At 45.5% G+C, this 21143-nt stretch overlaps 1 protein-coding gene across 4 annotated transcripts; it reads right to left on the bottom strand.

Moving 5' to 3' along the window:
• Positions 1-603: 603 nt before the first annotated feature.
• Positions 604-21075, bottom strand: CDNF (cerebral dopamine neurotrophic factor). Of its 4 annotated transcripts, none has more exons than XM_006022125.2 (5): positions 21059-21075; positions 20239-20328; positions 7439-7566; positions 3770-3911; positions 604-1227 (listed from the first exon to the last, which is right to left on the bottom strand). In XM_006022125.2, exons 2-5 carry the CDS (start codon positions 20255-20257, stop codon positions 1049-1051), a joined length of 468 nt encoding a protein of 155 aa, XP_006022187.1. In that variant the 5' UTR covers positions 20258-20328; positions 21059-21075; the 3' UTR covers positions 604-1048. The 4 variants fall into 4 exon arrangements, with proteins under 4 accessions (XP_006022187.1, XP_025058102.1, XP_025058100.1 ...); XM_025202317.1 differs by lacking the exon at positions 21059-21075 and adding an exon at positions 12688-12702 and having other exon boundaries at positions 20239-20272; XM_025202315.1 differs by lacking the exons at positions 20239-20328; positions 21059-21075 and adding an exon at positions 12688-12946.
• Positions 21076-21143: the final 68 nt, after the last annotated feature.

The raw sequence follows: 21143 nt of genomic DNA, 5'->3' as shown, positions 1-21143 counted from the left end.
GATCCTTTTCCAATCTGATTAGGTCCCTGAAAAATAATTAATACAAAGGGTGGAGGGAACTCCTCTTCCTGTTCCTTGCTCTTTGTGACTTTGCCCTTGACTTCAGTGAGAATAAAATTGAGTTTTTAGATTTTTTTGCTGTATTCACTTGTAGTAACAGGACAGCTTCATGCCCTTGATGGCAGCTATTCACTGGACAGCATTAGCTGCCGTGCTCTCCTGCTGGTGGCAGTAGCATGGCCAGCCATCCGCTGCAGTAGCAGCTATTTCTGTGCCCCCTTCCCTCCCACAAAGTGGCACCTGGGGCTGCTGCTCTGGTCACGACCTCTCAGCTATGCTACTACTTATTGTCTCTCATCCTCTGCTTTGAACATAGAATCATAGAAAATTAGGGTTGAAAGAGACCTCAGGTGGTCTAGTCCAACCCACTGCTCAAAGCAGAACCACCCCCAACTAAATCATCCTATCCAAGGCTGTTTCTAGCCGGATGGAGATTCCACCACCTCTCTGGGTAACCTGTTCCAGTGCTTTATCACCATCCTAGTGAGAAAGTTTTTCCTAATATCTAACCTAAACTTCCCTTGCTGCAACTTGAGACTGTTGCTCCTTGTTCTGTCATCTGCCACCACTTAGAACAGACCAGCTCCATCCTCTTAGTAACCGTCCTTCAGGTAGTTGAAGGCTGCTATTAAATCCTCCTTCAGTCTTCTCTTCTCCAGACTAAAAATGCATCCCTGGGGAAGGAACCAGCTTTTTATTATATACGTATATGGGACTGAGGCTTCTCGTTACAATAAGAAATACTACTACTACTAATCATACTAATCACATTAATCATAGTTCCTTACTGCAGCAACCTTGTCTCATTGTGTTTGTAAGCACCAGCACTACGGTGCTGTAAAAGCAATTATTAGCAATAATAATGTGGAAATTCTTGCCCCTTGTGAGCAATTGCCAAACAACTAAATTAATTTAGCCCAGCTACTGCAGTGTCACTCAATCATTCTTTGACATACTCTAGCCAATGCTTGTTTGGAATGAGTGCAAGCTAAAGGTCTGCTCGGGAGTTTGGAGGTGCATATTTTGGGGCTAGCTCCTTAATCAGGTTCACAAACTCGGTTTTCTCTATGCAGGCTTTGCACACTTCTCCCCAGCTATCCAGGATCTTCCGAAGCTCTGCCACTCGCATTTTGGAGAGATCCACTGATGTCAGATCCAGTTTCCTTTCTGTAAAAGAAAAGAATGTGAGATATAGTTCAGAGGGCACATCAAGTTGCACGTGGTCCTCAACTCCTCTGTGCTGCCAAAGCAGAGAAAAAATAATCCAGTTAATACAAAGGCTACAAAGGGATCTCCTGGCATGCAGGTGACAGCTGAGGGAGGGCCCGGCAGGCTGCACGTCCCTCCATGACACAGCATGACTGTACAAGCACAACAGTCATGCATGTAAGATTCAGGACCTCCTTGATTCTTCCAAAATAACTTGTAACCCAAAGTGCACTGAAGCAATACTGGAGTTCAGTCTATTGAGTCTGAATATAGTAAACTCCATTCCCTCTTCAAGCCCTCATCCACTCCCCAATTAGGGGGCTCCACCTTCCTTTGCAAGCCTGTGTAGTTGTTACCAGACATGCGCTAGCCAGATTCGTACTCCACAGAGCCTCCTCTCTCGCTTCTTGGAGTCAGCGCACAGCTGGATTTTACCCTGAGCAGAAGGGGCTCACTGATTACCAACTGGCCTCCATCCCCCAGCTTGTCAGCTGTTTTCTCAAACACCTATTTCCTTAAAACACCAAGGCCTGGAGGAGGGGTGAGTGAATGGCTCTGGAGTCTCACTGCTTGTGACATGAAACAGATCTCCCTGTTTCAGAGACTCAAATGATTAGACACAGAAGCCACAGGATTCTGGTGCTTTATTTCCTGGATATGCATACCTAGCCTCAGTAAAAGGATCTCTGCTATGCACACTGATGTAACTCCTGGCTTTCTTTTAAAAAGACAACGTTTTTGTCAGTATTCAAAATGAAGCTGGATAACTTTATGACTAAAAAAAGCATATTCATCACTTGATCCTTCAAGACACTTGAGTGCCCTCAGCAATTTGATGCCAACAAGAAATGTTAGCGCTCAGCACCTGATAAGCAGCACTCAGCATTTTGCAGAATCAGGTCAAAACAGGTGGAAAACAAATCTCATGATTTGAGTAAATGCTGTTGGGGTGAGGAAGGAAGGACCCTTATTATACTGGCAGTATGGACCAGATGCATTATGGATTTTCCTTACTTTCCTTTGCATCATCTACAATGGCTGATAGATGCTGACAAATTTGATGGATCATTGAAAGCAGGTTTGGCAAATGATATACAGTGTTACTCAGCATTTTATGTTTGTGTGGTAGAGACCTCTTATGAGTGGTTTATAGGCTTCTGAGAAGGAAGAGGAACCCCTTTTATAGATAAAAACCCTGTAAATAAACCAACAATGGACAATAATTTAGAATTTATTTTCAAAACGTAAATCCTTTGCATTTTTATAATCAACTGACTTTTGGCAGTGATGGGTCAGCTTCTGCTGAAATTAATGCATGTAAGGAAAGAGTTTGGCCCTCGCTGATGGAGTAAGATAAGCCCAATTAAGGCCCTGAAAAGGTTCACAGAGGTTCACAAAGATTTCAGTGAGCTTTGGATCATGTCCTAGGACCTGTCATTAGCTGTAGCAACACACTGGTGATGCAGTTGCTGGGCCAGGATAGCTCTTGACACCATTAAATATTAAGAGTCCCAAAGGCAGAGTGGCAATTACTGACTGAATCAGACAGATTCAGATCGGAGGAAGGTTCATTGTCACTGGTTAGCAATTTAATTGGTCACTCCTCACCCTCTCTCTGTGGCTAGGCAACCAGTAGGGACTTTTCTTTAAATGGTTTGTGTGGGTAGGCTGGGTCCTCATGATAGTGGCTTCAGCACAACTCGCTTCTTAAGCTTTTGACCCCCAGGGTGGATGAGTGCACTACAGTTGTGGCTAGCTTGTTTTCATGCCTGCACCAAAACTGCTTGCAAATACAGTGAGTGTCATGTGAGCAGTTCAGCTCAACTGGACAACAGAAGGCCTTTGCTTCTGCTTAGAGATGTTAAAGCACCACAGAGTTTAGGGTTGAGAGAGAGATGACATTTAAGATATGGCTGTATCGCAAATTGAGGGTGACTAGCAAATGAAAAGACCAAAGGCACTGTCCCCAAATTTAACTTCTTTATGGTGCAGAAAGGCCTGGGAGGATTCTTTTTTAATATATAAATTTACAGGGGTTTTATTGCTTGTTTTAACATTACAAAGTCACATAAACATTTGACACTGTAAAGTCATATGTGTCCACTATAGAAGATGAGCGGTTTTTAAATATCAATGATATAAAGGAGACCAAATTAAGGAGAAGATGTGCAAAAAAAACTCCTCTCTCTAAAGGATTCAACACAATTCCCCATTTACTTAAGAGCCAGGAAAGTGCCCATCCATGGCTCCCAAAGAGGACCTTTGAGTTCTCCAACATAATCAATGAAGAAAAGACATGATACTCTTGATACTTCTGAGATTAAAAAATAAGCCAGAAACTCACTGGAGAGAGATTTCTGGCCTAGTATGCATAGAAGTGGAACAAAGACAAAAGGACAAGGCTATTTATTTTCCTTTCTACATCACATTTTGGAATGACTATTGTTCTGAGCAGGACCCAATGAGAATTCATGAGCGCACATAGGTAAGGAGGCCTTACCGTATTTGAGTTCACAGATCTGAATATCTATCTTCTTCAGCTTATCACAGATCTTGGGCACGGGCACATGGGCACTCATTGGGCGGCTGACCTCACTGATGATCTTGGTGGGTGCATCACTTATTGCTCCAATGTAATAGCACTGAAACAAGCAGGACACACAGTCAGCACTGAAGAAAAACAGGAACAGTGGAGAGTGTTAAAGGGTGCTTGTATTTTCAACACTTTCAGTAAAACTCAGGGATACTGACAGCAGGACCCTCCTGTTGTGACTGTTAAATGGAGGCTTCATTTAAGCTCAGTAAAATTTGGAATAATGCAAATAAGGCACCTCTGGCAAAACAGGAAGTGAATTTCAATTAGATACACCTTGCCCAAAAGGTAATTTGGAAGCCTTTAATAAGCAAATAGCAGCTCCTACCTTTTAGCTGAATGGCCGCATTGAATGGGATTATTTCTACTTTAAAAATATACCATTATTAAAGGAACCAAGAAATACTGTATACAGTAGGCCTGTATGAATAGGGAACTATTTGATTCAGATTCAGCCAATTCGGATGCCAGAGATTTGATTCAGAGATCTGAATCGTTTTTCTGATTCGATTCGGCTGAATCGCTTTGGAAGATTTGGAGCCAATTCGGAGATTCGGCCATAGCGTATATGGGGAATCAATGAAATATCTATAATTTTGTTGTCTTTTGGCTGATTTGGATGAAACGTACAGGGGTGCTGAGAGCATGATGCGTGACAAGTTTCAAGGTGATAGGTGCAGGGGTTTCTGGGAAACTGCACCTCAAAGTCCTGAAAGCAAAACTCATAACATAGGTGACACTGTGTGTGTTAAGGCACAGAGGGGTGAAAACCGCAGAGGTGGTAGCCCCTGCTGAGGCCACAAAGCCTGCCACGTTTCAAGGAGATAAGTGAAGTGGTTTGGGGGGAACTGCATCTCAAGCTGCGGACAAGTAAAACTCGTGACACGGGTGACACCATGTGTGTTAAGGCACAGCAGGGTGAAAACTGCAGGCCTGCTAGCCCCTGTTGAGGTCACAAAGCCTGCCAGCTGTCAAGGAGATATGTGTAGGGGCTCTGGGGCCCTGCATCTCTAGCTGCTGATGGGCAAAACTCGTGATATGGGTGCTTGTGCAACTGGCTGTGTCTGTCTTGGGCCAGAAGCAGTTCCCAGCTCTGTATTGATTCTTTCCTCTCCTTAGTTTGTGGTTTTGTAGGTGTTGATCCTTGCTCGTTAACTCGTTATCTAGTAGCTAGCTAGTGTGTACTGAGCTGGTCCCTGAATGAATCATGATTGATTGGTAATGCAGTAGCTTAGCAGCTAGGCCTGCAGTAGTTCCTGCCCCCCCTCCCCACCGGTGCCCCGAGACAGACGCAGTTGCACAAGCACCCATGACCCAAGTTTTGCCTGTCAGCAGCTAGAGGTGCAGGGCCCCAGACTCCCCCTGCACCTATCTCCTTGACAGCTGGCAGGCTTCGGAGCCGCCGCAGGGGCCTTTGTGGCAGGCTTCGTAGCCGCAGCAGGGGCTTGTGCTGCATCCCTGCAGCTTTCACCCTGCTGGGCCTTAACACAGACACAGTCACCCATGTCATGAGTTTTGCTTATCCGCAGCTTGAGGTACAGTTTCCCCCAAACCCCTGCACCTATCTCCTTGAAAGTTGGCAGGCTTTGTGGCCTCTGTAAGAGCTACCATTCCTGCAGTTTTCACTCCCCTGGGACTTAACACACACATGTGACATGAGTTTTGCTTTCAGGATTTTGAGGTGCAGTTTCTCAGAAACCCCTGTACCTGTCACCTTGAAACTCAGCACACATCATGCTCTCAGCAGAGGCTACCATCTGTGCAAGTTTCATCTGAATCAGCCTACAGACAACGAAGTTAGATATTTCATCGATTCCCCAATATACCCTACGGCTGAATTGCCGAATCTTTTCCAAATCTATTTGGAAGCTCCGAATCGATTCAGAAAACCTAAAGCTTCCAGTGATTTGATTCAGATTCGTAGATTTGGCCTCTGAATCATCCGAATCATCTCCAAATCTGAATCGTGATCCGAAGCTTTGCGCAGTCCTAGTATACAGTACCAGGTTAACATTAACCTAGTATAATACATCATAATGAACTGCCAGTTACACACTCATGGCACATCATGGCCCTATTAATGGTGCATGTCAGATTGTTCCTTGCACCTTTTTCTATGTGAATTAGTAAGTTAAGGGCCAAATTTTGCCACCCCTTTTCATGTTAAATACAAGGAGAATAAGGAAATATTTAACATGACCATGTTTAGGAAGAGAAAATGCTGGGCTCACTACTGACCACGCTGATCAAGACTCTCTCATTATTTCCTAGGACTCTCCACTCCACCTTTCTGTTTCCACCTGCCTCTTGTCTTAGACAGTAAACTCTCAGAACCCATCTTTTTAAGCTGTTCACTTTGGTACTACATCATGGAGAGCTTAGACTTAACATCATACATTACTACACATCAGATCTGCTGTGCACTTCAGCAGACATGGTCTGTCCTGCAGCCCGCAGGCCCTGCCTTTCAAAAAGGAGGGCAGTCTTTGGTCTCCTTGTGGCCATGCCCCACATCCATTTACAAAAATGCACTGAACACAAGATTGAAAAATGTAGGGGACCTGACCTGCTTCACCTCCTGGGAGCTGGCAATCAGTGCTTTTCCCAAACCCAGGAAACAAGTCATCTGTTTGCTGACAGAACAGATAAGGCACAGGTGCCATTGGCAGCCTGCTTCACACAGTCCTACCTGCTTTGATATGAAGGGGTGAAGCAGTACAAAGAGATGAAGGCATAGTTTGACCCACACCTATTCAGTCTTTGATTACTTGGATATAGGATCATAGAAAAACAGGGCCACAAGAGACCTCACGAGGCATTTGAGTCCAACCCTCTGCTCAAGACAGGATCATCCTGATGTACTTTCCGATACAAGTACTTGTCAAACCTATTCTTAAAACTGCATGAACAACCCTTTTGAACAGCTATGGTATACAATGCCCAGGAATGTCAAGAGAGTCAAAAAGCAGCAAACACATTAATGCCTAATGTGCTAATTAATGCCTAATTAATGTAGGATTTCATCCAGGGCCCACTGGGGCCAATGGAAAGACTCCTACTGATTTCAGTGGGTGTTGGATCAGTTCCTTTGGGATGCAGACCCTTACCCACTGGAAATTAATCTAGGATTCCCCAGACTCATTTTCACGTATGCCACTGAGCATGTTTTGTGGCAAGGCAGTTAAGGTGCCTCACCACCAGGGTTTCAGCGATAATTTTGAACTCTGGTCCAGATTTGTGTCAAAGTCTGCCCCCAGTAGACCCAACCGCAAATGGGTACCTGGTTATTTGGTCTGGTGACAACAGAGATGCCTTGATATGATGCCAGACACATCACTCCCTTGTGTACTACTGGCTACAGAAACTGGTGTATCTTAACCAGGGCTCATTAAACCCAGGCAGACCTTTGACCTTTGCTTTAATACTCTCATTGATGTAGTTAGATCTAAATTAGTGCCTGAGAATTAGGCAGTGCAAGAGAAGAGATCTTTTTTGTCCAAGCACCTTCTAATCAGTATTTTGTCATAGTTGGGGGCATGAAACTAAAGCAATATATGAAAACAAGAATGATTGTACCAGGCGCTGTTCTTTTCCTTTTGCAGTCTTGCAGCTGCTGAGCAAAGCCTCCTCTATGGCAGCCACAGTGAAGTCAGAATGCTTTTCTTTTAAAGAGTTGTAAAATTTGTCCAAGAATTCTTTACACACTGTAACAAGAAAATAAAATCTACAGGTCAAATAATGAGATCTGGTAAAGCTGCAAAAGGAATTTTAACAAGTTGGCTAAGGACAAGGACTCATTAACACTTAAAAAAATCAAGAGAGGACTGATTTTAAAATAAGAACAAAACTTGAGGCATTTAAAATATGTTTTATTTTCATTTATAGGATCCAGGAATGATAGCAACAGCTTTTGTGTGTAGAAGTGGAATTTAGTTTGTCACCTCTTGATAGATCCCATTAATTCTTTTATTATAACAGCAGAGCAGAATATGTCAGCACTTTGATCTTGGTTCAATAAAGCTAATCTCAAGTCTTGTTATAACTAGGAAAATTAATGGTGTTTAATTCCCATTTAAAAAAATCAATTTAGGTGGCATGCAACTGGACATGGCTGACAAGTTAGTGAAAATAATGAGAAGCCGTGTTCTATAAGTTCCATAAATAGAATATAAGAGTTTTTATCAATGCAGTTATTATTAAAACACCCTATTCTCATAATTTTACAGACGAGGAACTGAGGTAGAGGGAGACTGAATGGCATACACAAGGTCACGTAGGAAGCCTCCAGCAACACAGGGAAGTGAAATCCCAAATCACAAGTCAGCTTCCTAACCACTGGGCATAAACCCTGATCTCAGCTTAGCCAACACAATGCTGATATAACTTATTCTGACCTGCACAGACCAAACAGCACCGTGTCAGCTGAACAGAACCGGAGGAGAAATGTGGCAAAGTAAATGGGGACAGAGCCATTTTCTTCAGTGCAGTCCTGTTTGCAAGCAAACTGCGTCAGCCGGAGTCACTGGTCAGTTCAGTTCCCCTGGTATGAATTGTAGAAAGGACAGCAGTTGTGTAGCAGACAGTAACTCTATATTTTTTGGAAGCTGGGTTTTTTGATTGTCCCATGTTGTCAGACAATCGGATTTTTTCCACTTGGTTACTCAGACTAAGGGAGGTGTTCCTTGATGCTCCTTCGACAAAAAAGAAAAAAAAAACACCAACAACTCAGCTGCTGGAAAATGGCAAATGAGCTTATTTAGGTGTGTCTGTAGAAACCATTAAAAAAACCTCCCCTCTGATTCATAAGCTGTGTCACCAAGAATGCAGCTTCTCGAAAGGCCTCAAATTTCAATGCAAAACTGCTCAGCAGTTGTATGCTACATTTATGCCACCTACAGGAATGGAAAAAAAAAATCTTTTCCGGAGAATTGCCCTGCAAACATTACATTGATATATTTTTCAAAATTGCTCCTGGGCAAGATTTGAAATCCAGCATCCCTAGAACTCTACCGATAATAAACCTCATTCAGGTCATTAACAAGTCAAAAGTGTTTAATGCAACTGATTCACTATGGGGCCTTTCCTTTCCTACAAAATAAGTTTCATACTCAGCCACTTCACCTCTCCCTGCCTCAGTTATGAAATTATGATGACACTTACCTCCTTTAAGCGCATCACGATCTAGTTCTAGTAAGTGCTGCGTAATAGGTATATTTATTTTACCTGATATCTTTCATGGTGACACATGTGGTTACATGCCGAAAGGATCCCAAATGCTTTGGGAATTGTATCTCTTCACCCTCCAATAAAAGGCAGCCATCTCTGGGATGACACACAGCACCAGTTTAACTGATACACTGACACTATAGACTTAAAGTAGAAGAGGTGCTGCTCTGGGTCAGCAAACCTGCATACAGAATAGGGCTGTCAATAAAATGCAATTGCCCACTGTGAGATGTAGCCCGGGGAGAGAAGCTGAGATACCTATTTTTACAGAAACATCTCGGGAGATCTTTAATGATCACAAGCAATGGTGACCAAGGTTTTACATCTTGGAAGGTGCCACATTTCAGTGCAGCATCAGTAAAGTACCATCCTGGAGAACTGGTTCTGTGCAAACTTCGAGGGGAAAGTGCCACCTGCTGGTTCCTCAGCACCAGTTCCTACAGCAGCGAGTTTTCCCGGAGGTAGTAAGGCAGACAAGGCTCTTTGGGTAAATCTGATCTCTTTTATTAGACCAACTCAAATTGTTGGAAAAATTCTTCTTAGCAAGCTTTCAAATATAAATAGCCTTTGTCAGGCTGAGGAATACACCTATACCCCTAGAGGTAGTAAGTGCATTTACTCATCCTGCCCTTTAGCATCCAATAGGAACACAGGCTAATGCATCTGCCATTTAGAGCTTCCTTCAATCTTAATTTTCTAGAATTAGTCAGGACATGCACAGATTAATTAAAACGGATGTTTTAATCCCCAGGGAGATTCTAGGGCATATGGCTAAAATGAGCAGTGTGCCAAGCAGTGCAAACATATTCTCTGGTTTCCCATCAAAAACTCTGTCATGGGTTTACGCTTTTTCCTTTTAGCATCATGATTTTGCTACAGGTCCCAACCAGTCCATTATGAGCAACACCAAGGAGCATCCACATGCGAGTCTTAGCATCTCGGCCTGACTGTGAGTGTGTAGTGCACAAAGAACTTGGATTTGTAGGAAGGCACAGCTCCCTTTTTGCTAATAGCTTATCTACCCAGTTGGTCTCGCCTTTGAATTTCTGGAGCCCCAAGATGCCAGAGGAGAGGATTGGTGGTATGCGTTCCCTCATGCTTCTGGGAAGGGAACACGATTGCTCAGGTTTTCTCTCCGCAGATCTAGCCATTGCAAGTCACGCTCTGGGAATTGTGCTTATACTGAAGACTAGTGCTGATGGCTGCACAGGTTAGCACCGGCCAGTTTCTGTAGAAGTTCTTGCTAAATTTCTACCTCCACCTACCATGGGATGTCTCTATTCAGATTTGAATGTATCTGTCAAATTACACACATGGCTCCCTCATTATTGCAGCTGAACTTCCCCATGATGCAGACTCACAACACATAGGGAAGTCCTACTAGCTCCATTTTCCAGCGGGGAATATGAAGCCACAGTGACTCTCCTAAAGTCAGAAGGAAGGCTGTAGCCGAGGAAGGAACAGAGCTCAGATCCCCTGAGTGCTAGTCAGTGCTCCCCCCACCACCCTCCCAAAGAAGCCTGAGTTTAAGGCTTCAATATTCGTCAAACACTATTCTTGCAGGCTGGGTGTATTTTCCATTTTTCTTATTTAAAAATTTTTTTTTTGCTGCATCTGGTACCAGCTCCATCTGCCTCAATGGGCACATCTACACATGATGCTATGTCACCGGAGTGATGCACCACGACGACAGAATCCACGGGTGTCTCCATGTGACCAGCAGATACTTCACCGTAGTGGTGCACTCCCCCATTAGAGCGCGATGCTACAGTGAAGTAACTGCTAAAAATAAATGTGTGCCGGGCAGACAGCAGAGTACGGGCAGTTACTGGTTTAGTACTTCCTTTTGGACATACTAAAGCACGGCACAGTGACATCACCATAGGGCAACATGTAGATGTGCACAACACACCCACAGCCCCCCCATCCCCAAGTCCCTACTTACCAGGGGCAGAGCCTGGGTCCGGACTGCTGCTGCCAGCCTTGCCCCACTTCTATTTGCTCCGGCACGGCAGCATGCTGGAGCAGCAGGGGCATGCAGCAGGCATAGAAACGCTTAGGCCAGGTGCTAGAGCATCCCTTTGGAGGACCCAGCCTCCAGTTGCTTCATGGCACTTAGAGTCCACACTGGAAACATCTTTTCACTCCTAGCGTGCCACCTGCCACATTTCAAACTGCTTTGAGATGCTGCAACAGGCACGTGCTTGCTTGTCTGGAGGCGGCCAATGTGTCCAGGACTGCCCCTCCACTAGCTATGCCATTTTCACCAATACAAATTTGCCAGTGGAATGGCAGCATATTCTAGTTTGACCAGTGCTCTATTAATAAACTGCTCAGCAAACGAGCCAGGATCACAGTACAGCTTTGTGTGGCAATGGCAAGAATTTCACATCACAGCATTTGCTAGGTGATGCTGCCAGGAGAACTATTTAACATGTAATTGTGTGTGCCATTTTATATGCTAGGCTTCTTGCTAGTTGCACTGGGTTGTGGTGACTTCTTCCTAAGTGGTGGAATTGGCTTGCAATTTTGGGAAGCCTTGAGGGCTCCTGTATTATCTATTTCTGCTCTTTCTTCCTCTCCCTACCTTCTCAGCATTTCTTCTCATCTCTTCACTCCCCCCTGCCCCCCACCCCCAGTCCCCTCTCCTTTTCCTTTCACCCTTTAAACAATGTTTTTATCCCCTACAAGTCCCCTTGGTCACAGACCATCTATCCTTCTATTCCTTTTCCTCTGTAACCCAAGAGATGCAAATAAGCCAACAGTTTGACCTATTTTAAAGGAATTATTTTCAGTCATAAAACTTACACCTTCATTTTAGTGACCATAAAGCTCATATTGCTGTGATCTAGTTGGACTTCTCTATCCCTTTCATCTTGCTCAGAGTTCAGAAGCCCCATTTTTGAGAGAAGATATTCCAGTGGCTAAAATGCTACAGCCTAAGACCTGGTCCCATTCCAGCCATTGCCACAAAATTCATGTGACCTTGCTTTTAAAACAATTTCTCTGTACCTTGGTCCTCCATCTGTAAAATGAGACTATAGCTATTTCTTGCCTCAGAGTGGGGTTGCAAGATTAAGTTATTGTAATGCATTCAGATAGCATGCGAACGAGAGCCATATTGGTATCCTAGATGGACAGTTATTATGGTGATGCTGCGCTTGTTACATTGGATGGCTGGAGTTGCAGACAGCTGTTTCTGCAGCTGTCTGTGTCCTACCTGTATTCAAGGCCTACTCCTTGAGCATCAGTCAACAGGTAGCTTTGTGTAGATGCCACCAAAGCTATCGTGGCTCTTACAATATGACACCACCTTAAAAAGCACCAGTGCACATAATCCCTTAAGAAAAAACCCTCCCCCCAAAAAACACATTTTTAATTTTGTCACTGTAGAACCCATCTTCTTTCTTTTCCCATCTCTGTTGCCCCAGTATTTGGTAGCAGATACCTCGGGGTTGATAATCAGATGTGTTTTCTTATGTCACAGATCTGAACATCGTATCGAGTCCTTGGCAGAGGGAATTTTCGAAATACAACTTATTATGAAAGCATCTCGACTCCGGCTCAGGTTTGAGGAGTTTGGTCAATCCTTCTCTTACCTTTCTGAACACAGGCTGCAGCAAGCCAACGGAAACACACAGATATGAGTTTGTTGGCACCTGAAATCTTCAAACTTCCTTGTGTTATATAGGGGTCCTCCTGAAAGCCTCCACCCCAGCCACAGCTTTCAACAATCCCAAAAAAGGACTCAAAATAAACATGGTTAAAGTCACCCCAATCAGAAAGCAGGTTAGAAAGGATTGGATCTGGAGGTTTGTCCTTTATGACTACAAGAAGGAACATTTTGGTAATCATGCAGTATCAATGAGACACCAAGCTTTCACTTCAAACACTGGTCGTGCATGGTTAGAATTGAGCAAAATCAAAACTAGGCTCGACTTGTTCAGTGACTTATTTGATGCAAACGTTTACATTTTATCCATGCAACAAATGGCAAGCAATGCTGTTGGCATAACAAAAACATTTATATATTCCTGGTCTTTGCCTCTCTCATTTAATGTCCATTTCCTTTGTGATTTGTTGTTCTGGAAGGAGTTACAAAAAAGGCTTACCCTTCCACTGATGCAATCACAGGTGGCAGTTAAAATGTCATTTGTTTTAGAGTATATAGGTTACGGGTAGCCTTTTAATCAGTTGGATAGCAAAAACAGATTGGTCAGCTTCACTTTCTGGTTGGGAAACTCGTGTTATGTTGCTGTGACACTGGCCCAGTAATATGTATGACCTCAATACGGAAAATTTTGTTTGGGAGGACTCTTGGGCTTCTGCACAACCTCGCAAACCTGGCATGTTGCATGACAGTAATTTTTAAGACTGGGGCCTCAGTCCCTAGTTCTCAAGCACTAGCATGCTGCTGTTGCAGTGTACATTCACAGTTTTGCAGGAGACTGTCTAAATCTAAATGAAAGTAGTTTTCTTTTTAAAGTGTTTCAGATTGCCATAAGAACATATTTATTCAGTTTACAGTTTGAATTTTTAAACAAAATCTAAGAACCAAACATTTTGAGTTAAGGTCCTTTTAAATCAAGCATATCCAAAAATGTTTCTGTCTCTCTCTCTTCCTCTCTCACACAAAAAGTGCCCTGAGGGAACGTCATTTATTTTCTGCTGCTTGACATAACTGGCTTGTCATTTCTTCCTCCTCGCTGCAAAGAGGAAAGCCGATAGAAAAGAAATCTTTTGAAGATGACCTGTCGGTATTCAGCCACTGTGTACTGATTAAGTCATCTATGCTAAACACACACACAAAACAACAGATGATAATAACTTTTAAAGAGAATTCACAATGTCATATAGATGGTAGGAGAGGGAATTTTATTATCACGTTTTATTGTACGCCTGTAGCAAGTATAAGCCTTAGTTGTTCCATAAATTGCAGGGAGGAAAGGAAATGTAGGATCATAGAAAAATCGGGCTGGATGGGATCCCAAGAGACGATATAGTCCAACTCCCTGCTCAAGGCAGGATAATCCTTGTCTAAATACCCCAGACAAATGTTTGTCTGCACTTAAAAATCTTCCAGTGACAGAGATTACCTAGAGGTTATGAAATATGCTCCAATGCTTAGCCACCCACATGGTTACAAAACTCTTCCTAATACCTAACCTAGATCTCCCCTGTTGCAATTTCAACCCGTTACTTTTTGTCCTGTTTCCTCTGGACACAAAGAACAATTGATCATCCTACTCTCTATAAAACAGCTTTTTGAATGCCAAATTCCCCATCCATCCTCTCCTTTCCAACCTAAATAATCCTAGTGCTTCCAACTATTCTTCATATGAAGACCTCTAAATCATGTTTGTTCCTCTCTCCTGCATTATTTCGCCCCTTTCCTACATCTTTCTTGACGCATGGTGCCCAAAATTGGACACAGTCCCCCACACAAAACTAAATGATGAGCTGCATCCAAGGGTACTGAAGGAATTGGCTAGTGTCATAGCAGAACCACTGGCATGGCTGTTTGAGAGCTTGTGGCACTTGGGTCAGGTCCCAGAGGACTGGAAAAAGGCCAATGTGGTCCCTATGTTCAAGAAGGGGAGGAAGGAGGATCTGAGTAATTATAGGCCAGTCACTCTCAACTCCATCCTTGGAAAGGTCTTTGAAAAGATTATAAAGGATCATATTTGTGGGAGTCTAGCAGGAAAAATAATGCAGCAGGGAAACCAGCATGGATTTGTAGCAGGTAGATCATGCCTGACTAATCTGGTTTCATTTAATGACAGGGTCACAAAATGCTTAGGTGCAGGAGTAGAGGTGGATGTCGTTTTCTTGGACTTTAGCAAGGCCTTCGATACGGTATCTCATCCCATTCTCATAAATAAATTAAGAGGCTGTGACATAGATGTTTACACGGTCCGGTGGGTGGCAAATTGGCTTAGCAGTCACACCCAGAGAGTGGTAGTAGATGGGTCAGTATTGACCTGGAAGGATGTGGGTAGTGGGGTCCCGCAGGGTTTGGTCCATGGACCTGTACTATTCAATACCTTCATCAGTGACTTGGATGTGGTTGTGAAGTGTACTCTGTCCAAGTTTGCAGAAGATAGTAAATTGTGGGGTGAAGTGCACACTCTGGAGAGTAGGGAACAATTTCAGGTGTCACAACCCAAGGGTGTGATTTTGTGTGCGCGCGCTTCGGCACTGCTAAATTATTTCCCGCCACGAGGAGCTTTCTTTGCAAGGTGCATTTCTCAGTTGCAAAGAGAAAACCCCGGTGCAAAGGAGTTTCCGCCACCCGCATGCAAATTTGTGTCCCACTATTGGCCAGTTCTAAATTATTCCCACGTGGTGGCTAGCGATTGGCTTGCTAGCCGTATAAGAGGCTTGAGCGGTTTCCGCCCAAGTTGGAGGACTCCATAACCATCTAGTGGAGGAGGAGGACTTCACATCTCGTGAAGAACTCTAAGCGCTGCGGAGCCTAACGGACCCAGCGTGTACCTTAAGGCGGCTATAGGGGTCTGATCAACCTCTGGCCTCTCCTCGTCGCCGAACGTTCCCTCGACGAACCCCTTCCCTGCGCGCAAGTTCCACGGAGCCTAGCAAATTTCGTGTGAGTGTATCCAGAGCTCTTCTCCGAGTTGTTTTCTTCGGTTGACACGACGGGCTCGCGGTTTTAGAGCCTTCAGCCGGATTGGGCTAGAGTTCGCGAGTTTAGAACTCTTGTCCGCTCTTCTTTCCTATCTGTAACTGCAACTCAAGCAAGTTTTCCTGCCTGCACCGTGACCATCTACGGTGTAAGTAAAATAATCTTTAATCAACCGCTACGTGTCCGTGCCTAATTCTAGTCTGCTGGCCTGCATTCCCCGACCCGCGTGCCAGGGCTGCTTGCCACAGCCCGCCGTGCGCCCCCGAGGGCCTTGGACCGCTCCCGGCCCGCACAGCAGGCAGACCTGGAAAGGTTAGAAAAGTGGGCAGTATACAATAGGATGCACTACAACAAGGACAAATACAGAGTGCGGCACCTAGGGCATAAACATTTCCAGCACATCTACTGGCTGGGAAGGGACGCTCCCCGCAGCCCAGAAGGGGAAAGGGAGCCACAGAAGTGGAAAGGGATCTCGGAGTTATAGTGGACTCCAAGATGAACATGCGTCGTCAGTGTGATGAAATCATCAGCAAAGCTAACCGCACTTTATCATACATCAGCAGTTGGAGTACTGCGTCCAGTTTTGGGTGCCGTACTTCAAGAAGGATGTTGATAGACTCGAGAGGGTCCAGAGAAGGGCCACTCGTATGGTTAGGGGCATACAGGACAAGCCATATGAGGAGAGACTGAGGGACCTGGACCTCTTCAGCCTCTGCAAGAGAAGGCTGAGAGGTGGTCTTGTGGCGATCTACAAATTCATTAGGGGGGGCGCAGCAAGGGATCGGAGATGCTCTGTTCACCAGGACGCCTCTTGGGGTAACAAGGAACAATGGTCACAACCTGACAGAGAGCAGATTTAGTCTATATATCAGGAAAAACTTCTTCATGGTAAGGGTGGCTAAAATTTGGAATGGGCTTCCAAGGGTCTACTGTGGGGGTCTTTAAGAGAAGGCTGGATAGGCATCTGGCTGGAATCATCTGACCCCAGCGCTCTTTCCTGCCCAGGGCAGGGGGTCGGACTCCATGATCTGTTGAGGTCCCTTCTGACCCTAGCATCTATGAATCTATGAAATATAGTGAATCATCTCCCATAGCTTGTGCATAATAATTCTCTTAATACATCTCAGTATATTATCAAGTTTTGTTTTGTTTTTTTAATGGCAGCATATTGTTGACTCATATTCAGTTTGGGATCCACTATAATCCCCGGATCCTTTCTGCAAGCTAAACAGCAGTTTCCCCATTTTATATCTAGTAATTAGATTGTTCCTTCCTAGATTCTCTCTTTCCAAAGTACCTTGTACTCTTTTTATTAAATTTTAACCAGCTTATTTCAGATCTCTTTTACAGTTTAGCAAAGTTATTTGCATCCTATATCTGTCCTCAAAAAATCTGTATCTGCTCCCACTCAGCTTGATGTCATCTACAAATGTATTATGTATACACCCAACTCCATCCTCTAAGCCATTACAGTGAGGATATTAAAGAGCACTGGTTCCAGGATGGACTGTCTCCCAGGGAAACTCAGTCAATACCCTCTTCCAATTTGCCACCGAATCATTAAGGATTACTCTTTGACCATGATTTTCCATGAATCCACCTCAAAGTCTTTTCATCCAGATCCAGGCTGAAAACTTCTAAGTGGCTAGGGGCCACACACTCTACAGACCATGCCAGTGGGGCTGCACGCTGTGCAGGCTCCACCAGCAGGGACTATGAGCCCTTGGGGCACACACCATGTGGATGCTCCCCCACGCCATCTCCACTGCACTATGTGTCCATGCGGCCTGGGCCTGACCCTCAGAAACCCACAATGCAGTACCTGCCCCAAGGCAGCAGCAGAAGCCAGAGGAAGAGGAAGTGCAGAGACTTCAACTGCTGTTGCATCTGAAACAATGTGGGGGAGAGTGGCTGGGCAGGAGCCACAGAGCCCCAACCACCTGCAGCCCCTGGGTCGCCTGCTGGACAGTCCCGATCTAGACCCTATTTTCCTACAGCGTCATACAGGTCAAAGCATTGCTGTCACTATAAGGAGTTTGGTTTAACAGGGCAGATGATTTTACTTTTACAATGATGACCAATGATGTAAGACAGTGGTTCTCAGCCCTTCTAGATTCAGCTCACCCCTCCAAAACTTATTGGTTTTAGATTTGGAAGCACCCATGGTTGAGAACCACTGTTGTACTTCAACCTCCACTTACTTCAGCGGTTCTTAACTAGAGCGGTGTGCCACAGCCAGGTGAAACTGCCCCACACACAGTGAGGGCAGACTAGGGCAACTGATGACAGCTAGGAGGGGCAAAGCTGAGCTCTTCAATAAGTTTTTTGCTTCCATATTCCTGAATATGGATCAGGACAAATCTCCCAATTGGATTACAGGGAAGCACAAGAGGGAAATCGGCCCACCAACTGTTAGTGCTGACTTAGTGAAGGGACCCTTGGAGGGGCTGGATGTGTTTAAGTCAGCAGGCCCAGATGATCTTCATCCAAGGGTGCTGAAGGAATTGGACAGTGTCATAGCAGAACCACTGGTAAGATTGTTCGAGCACTCATGGGACTCAGGTCAGGTCCCAGAGGATTGGAAAAGGGCCAATGTGGTCCCTATTTTCAAGAAGGGAAGGAAGGAGGATCCTGGTAACTATAGGCAGTTAGCCTCGCCTCTACCCTCAGCAAAACCTTTGAAAAAATTATTAAGCATCAGATTTGTGGGAGTCCAGCAGGAAATATAATGCTGAAGGGCAATCAGCACAGGGTCACAGAAGGGAGATCCTGCCTGACTAACCCTGTTTCTTTTTATGACCAGGTCACAAAATGCTTAGATGCAGGGGAAGAGGTAGAGGTCATCTACCTGGATTTTAAGAAAGCCTTTGATACGGTATCTCATCCTGTTCTGATAAATAAACCAAGCAGCTGTGACACAGATGATTACACGGTCAGGTGGGTGGCAAACTGGCTAATGGGACATACCCAGAGAGTGGTAGTGGATGGGCTGGCACCGACCTGGAAAGATGTAGGCAGTGGAGTTGTCCAAGATTTGGTCCTTGGACCAGTGCTGTTCAATGTCTTCATCAGTGACTTGGATGAGGGCACAGAGAACACTCTGTCCAAATTTGCGGATCATACCAAATTATGGGGTAAAGTAAACACACTAGTGGGCAGGGAACAAATCCAGGAGGATCTGGACAGGTTGGAGAAGTGGGCAGAGCAAAACAGGATGCAATTCAATAAGGACAAATGCAAAGTGCTGCACCTAGGGAGAAGGAATCACCAGCAAATTTACAGGCTGGGGGATGACCCTCTCTTCAGCACTGTAGCAGAAAGGGATCTCAGAGTCAGTCGACTCCAAGATGAACGTAAGTCTTCAATCTGACGATCAGTAAAGTTAACTGTACTTTATCATGCATTAGCAGGTGCATCACAAACAGGTCCAAGGAGGTGATACTTCCCCTCTGTGCGGCACTGGTGAGGCCGCAGCTAGAGTACTGTGTCCAGTTTTGGGCGCCATACTTCAAGAGGGATGTGGATAACCTTGAGAGGGTCCAAAGGAGGGCCATACGTATGGTTACGGGCCTGCAGGTAAGGCCCTATGAGGAGAGATTGAGGGACCTGAATCTCTTCAGCCTCCGCAAGAGAAGGCTGAGAGGTGATCTTGGGGCCATCTACAAATTCATCAAGGAGGTGGGGGGCAGCAAGGAACAAGAGCTGCTCTGATTACCAGGGCACCCCTTGGAATAACTAGAAATAATGGCCACAACCGACAGAGAGCAGATTTACGTTAGACACCAGGAAGAACTTCTTTACGGTTAGTGTTGCCAGAATCTCGAATGGGTTTCCAAGGGAGGTGGTGCTCTCCCCTACCTTGGGGGTCTTTAAGATGAGACTGGACAAGCACCTGGCTGGGGTCCTCTGACCCCAGCACTCATGCCTGCCCAGGGTAAGACTCGATGATCTGCTGAGGGCCCTTCTGACCTTAATATCTATGAATCTATGAACCTCAGTGCACAGCCAGAGAAGTCTAAAGCAGGCAGCGGCACCCGCTCAATTCCCTGCATGCTCCTCACAGAAACAGAAGAGAACCGTTCTACACGCCTCTGGGAGGAGCGGGGGGAGGCAGGAGGAGCTCTGATCAAGAACGGCTGCGGCAAGAATGGGCACTGCTGCCTACTTCGGGTTTATCTGACCACGCACTGCAGTGCACGGGCCAGTTCCACCTGGCTGCTGTAGTATCTCTGAAACAGCCTCATGACACCCCAGGAGGGTGCAGCACCCAGCTGAGAAACACTGACCCCTCAAGTAGTGTCCCTCTTTGCTCCCCAGTACCAATGCTTACAACCGTTTGTATATGACACAACTCTTGATCCCCACCGTGCCCACTTCACCCCCTCGTACCCTTGAAAGGCTCTTCCTGCAAAATATTAACCAACAAACGCAGGAGGGGTTAACAGGCATTTGGTGAGGGCAGGACAAGAACAGAACTTTTGTTTTATGCTTCATCCTCCTCCCTTACCCTTCAGCGATCGCTTCATTCCTACACTGCGAATTCTTAGCAGCAGAAGCCACGCCGTCTTGTACGTTTGCTAGCACATTTGGGGTGTTACTGCAACATAAATAACATTTGTCACATTCCTTTACGCAGCCTTTTACAACATGCACGAATGAAGCAGAGAGGGCACAGTCTACGAGAGAGCATCGTGAATATGATTAGAGACTCCTACAAGGGACCCGATGCTTCCGTGTCATCGGCCGTATTTACTCGAATCTAAGACAACCCTGAATTTAAGACAACCCCCCTATAATTAGATTCTATAGATGGAAAATGTATATGTTTGTTATAATGTTCCAGGTATAGAATTGGAGGGTTGTCTTAAATTTGTCCCTCCCGGGGCACAGCACATGCAGGCTCAGCCCTGGCTAGGCCGTGCAGCACTGCTGGAGCTGCGGATCAGCCTGGCCGCGGACACTTCCACGACAGCTGCTCAGCGCCTGTCAGCACCACAGCAGCTGCCTCCCCACCCCGACCTGCGTACACGAATCTAGGATTTCACAGACGTTAGGGCTGGAAGGGACCTTGAAGATCAAGTGCAGCCCCCCTGCCCCAATGAAGGGTGCCCCCCCCCATGATGATGGGGGGGGGGGGGGGGGGGGGGGGGGGGCGTAGTCTTAGATTCCAGTAGATGTGGCACTTCCCATCAGCGGACAAGATGACACGACGGGGCTCGGCGGAGCTGTATTTTCTCACATACAATGCGCTCTTTTCCCCCAAAAGAAACCCGGCTGCCAAAAAAAAAGCACAGCCACGCATGCAGGACAGCGATAGCGCCGCTCACCGGCAAATCGCGCAATCAAGGCAGGGCGGACACACGTGCAAGGGGGCGACCACGGTCCGTGCGAGCCGTCGCGCTCTACATGCGT

This window comes from Alligator sinensis, unplaced genomic scaffold (assembly GCF_000455745.1).
Source record: "Alligator sinensis unplaced genomic scaffold, ASM45574v1 scaffold1216_1, whole genome shotgun sequence".
Lineage (NCBI taxonomy): Eukaryota > Metazoa > Chordata > Crocodylia > Alligatoridae > Alligator > Alligator sinensis.
Note: the sequence above shows the minus strand (reverse complement) of the source record. Positions and strands in the feature narration are given on the sequence as shown.

What these genes read in the sequence shown, in the direction of transcription:
- CDNF (XM_025202315.1), bottom strand. Translation starts at nt 12,943, where the DNA reads ATGATTACCAAAATGTTCCTTCTTGTAGTCATAAAGGACAAACCTCCA. An exon ending in TGCAGCCTGTGTTCAGAAAG is followed by an intron (nt 7,567 to 12,687) that starts GTAAGAGAAGGA and finishes TTCTTGTTACAG; the next exon opens with TGTGTAAAGAATTCTTGGAC. An exon ending in AAGGAAAAGAACAGCGCCTG is followed by an intron (nt 3,912 to 7,438) that starts GTACAATCATTC and finishes TGCTTGTTTCAG; the next exon opens with TGCTATTACATTGGAGCAAT.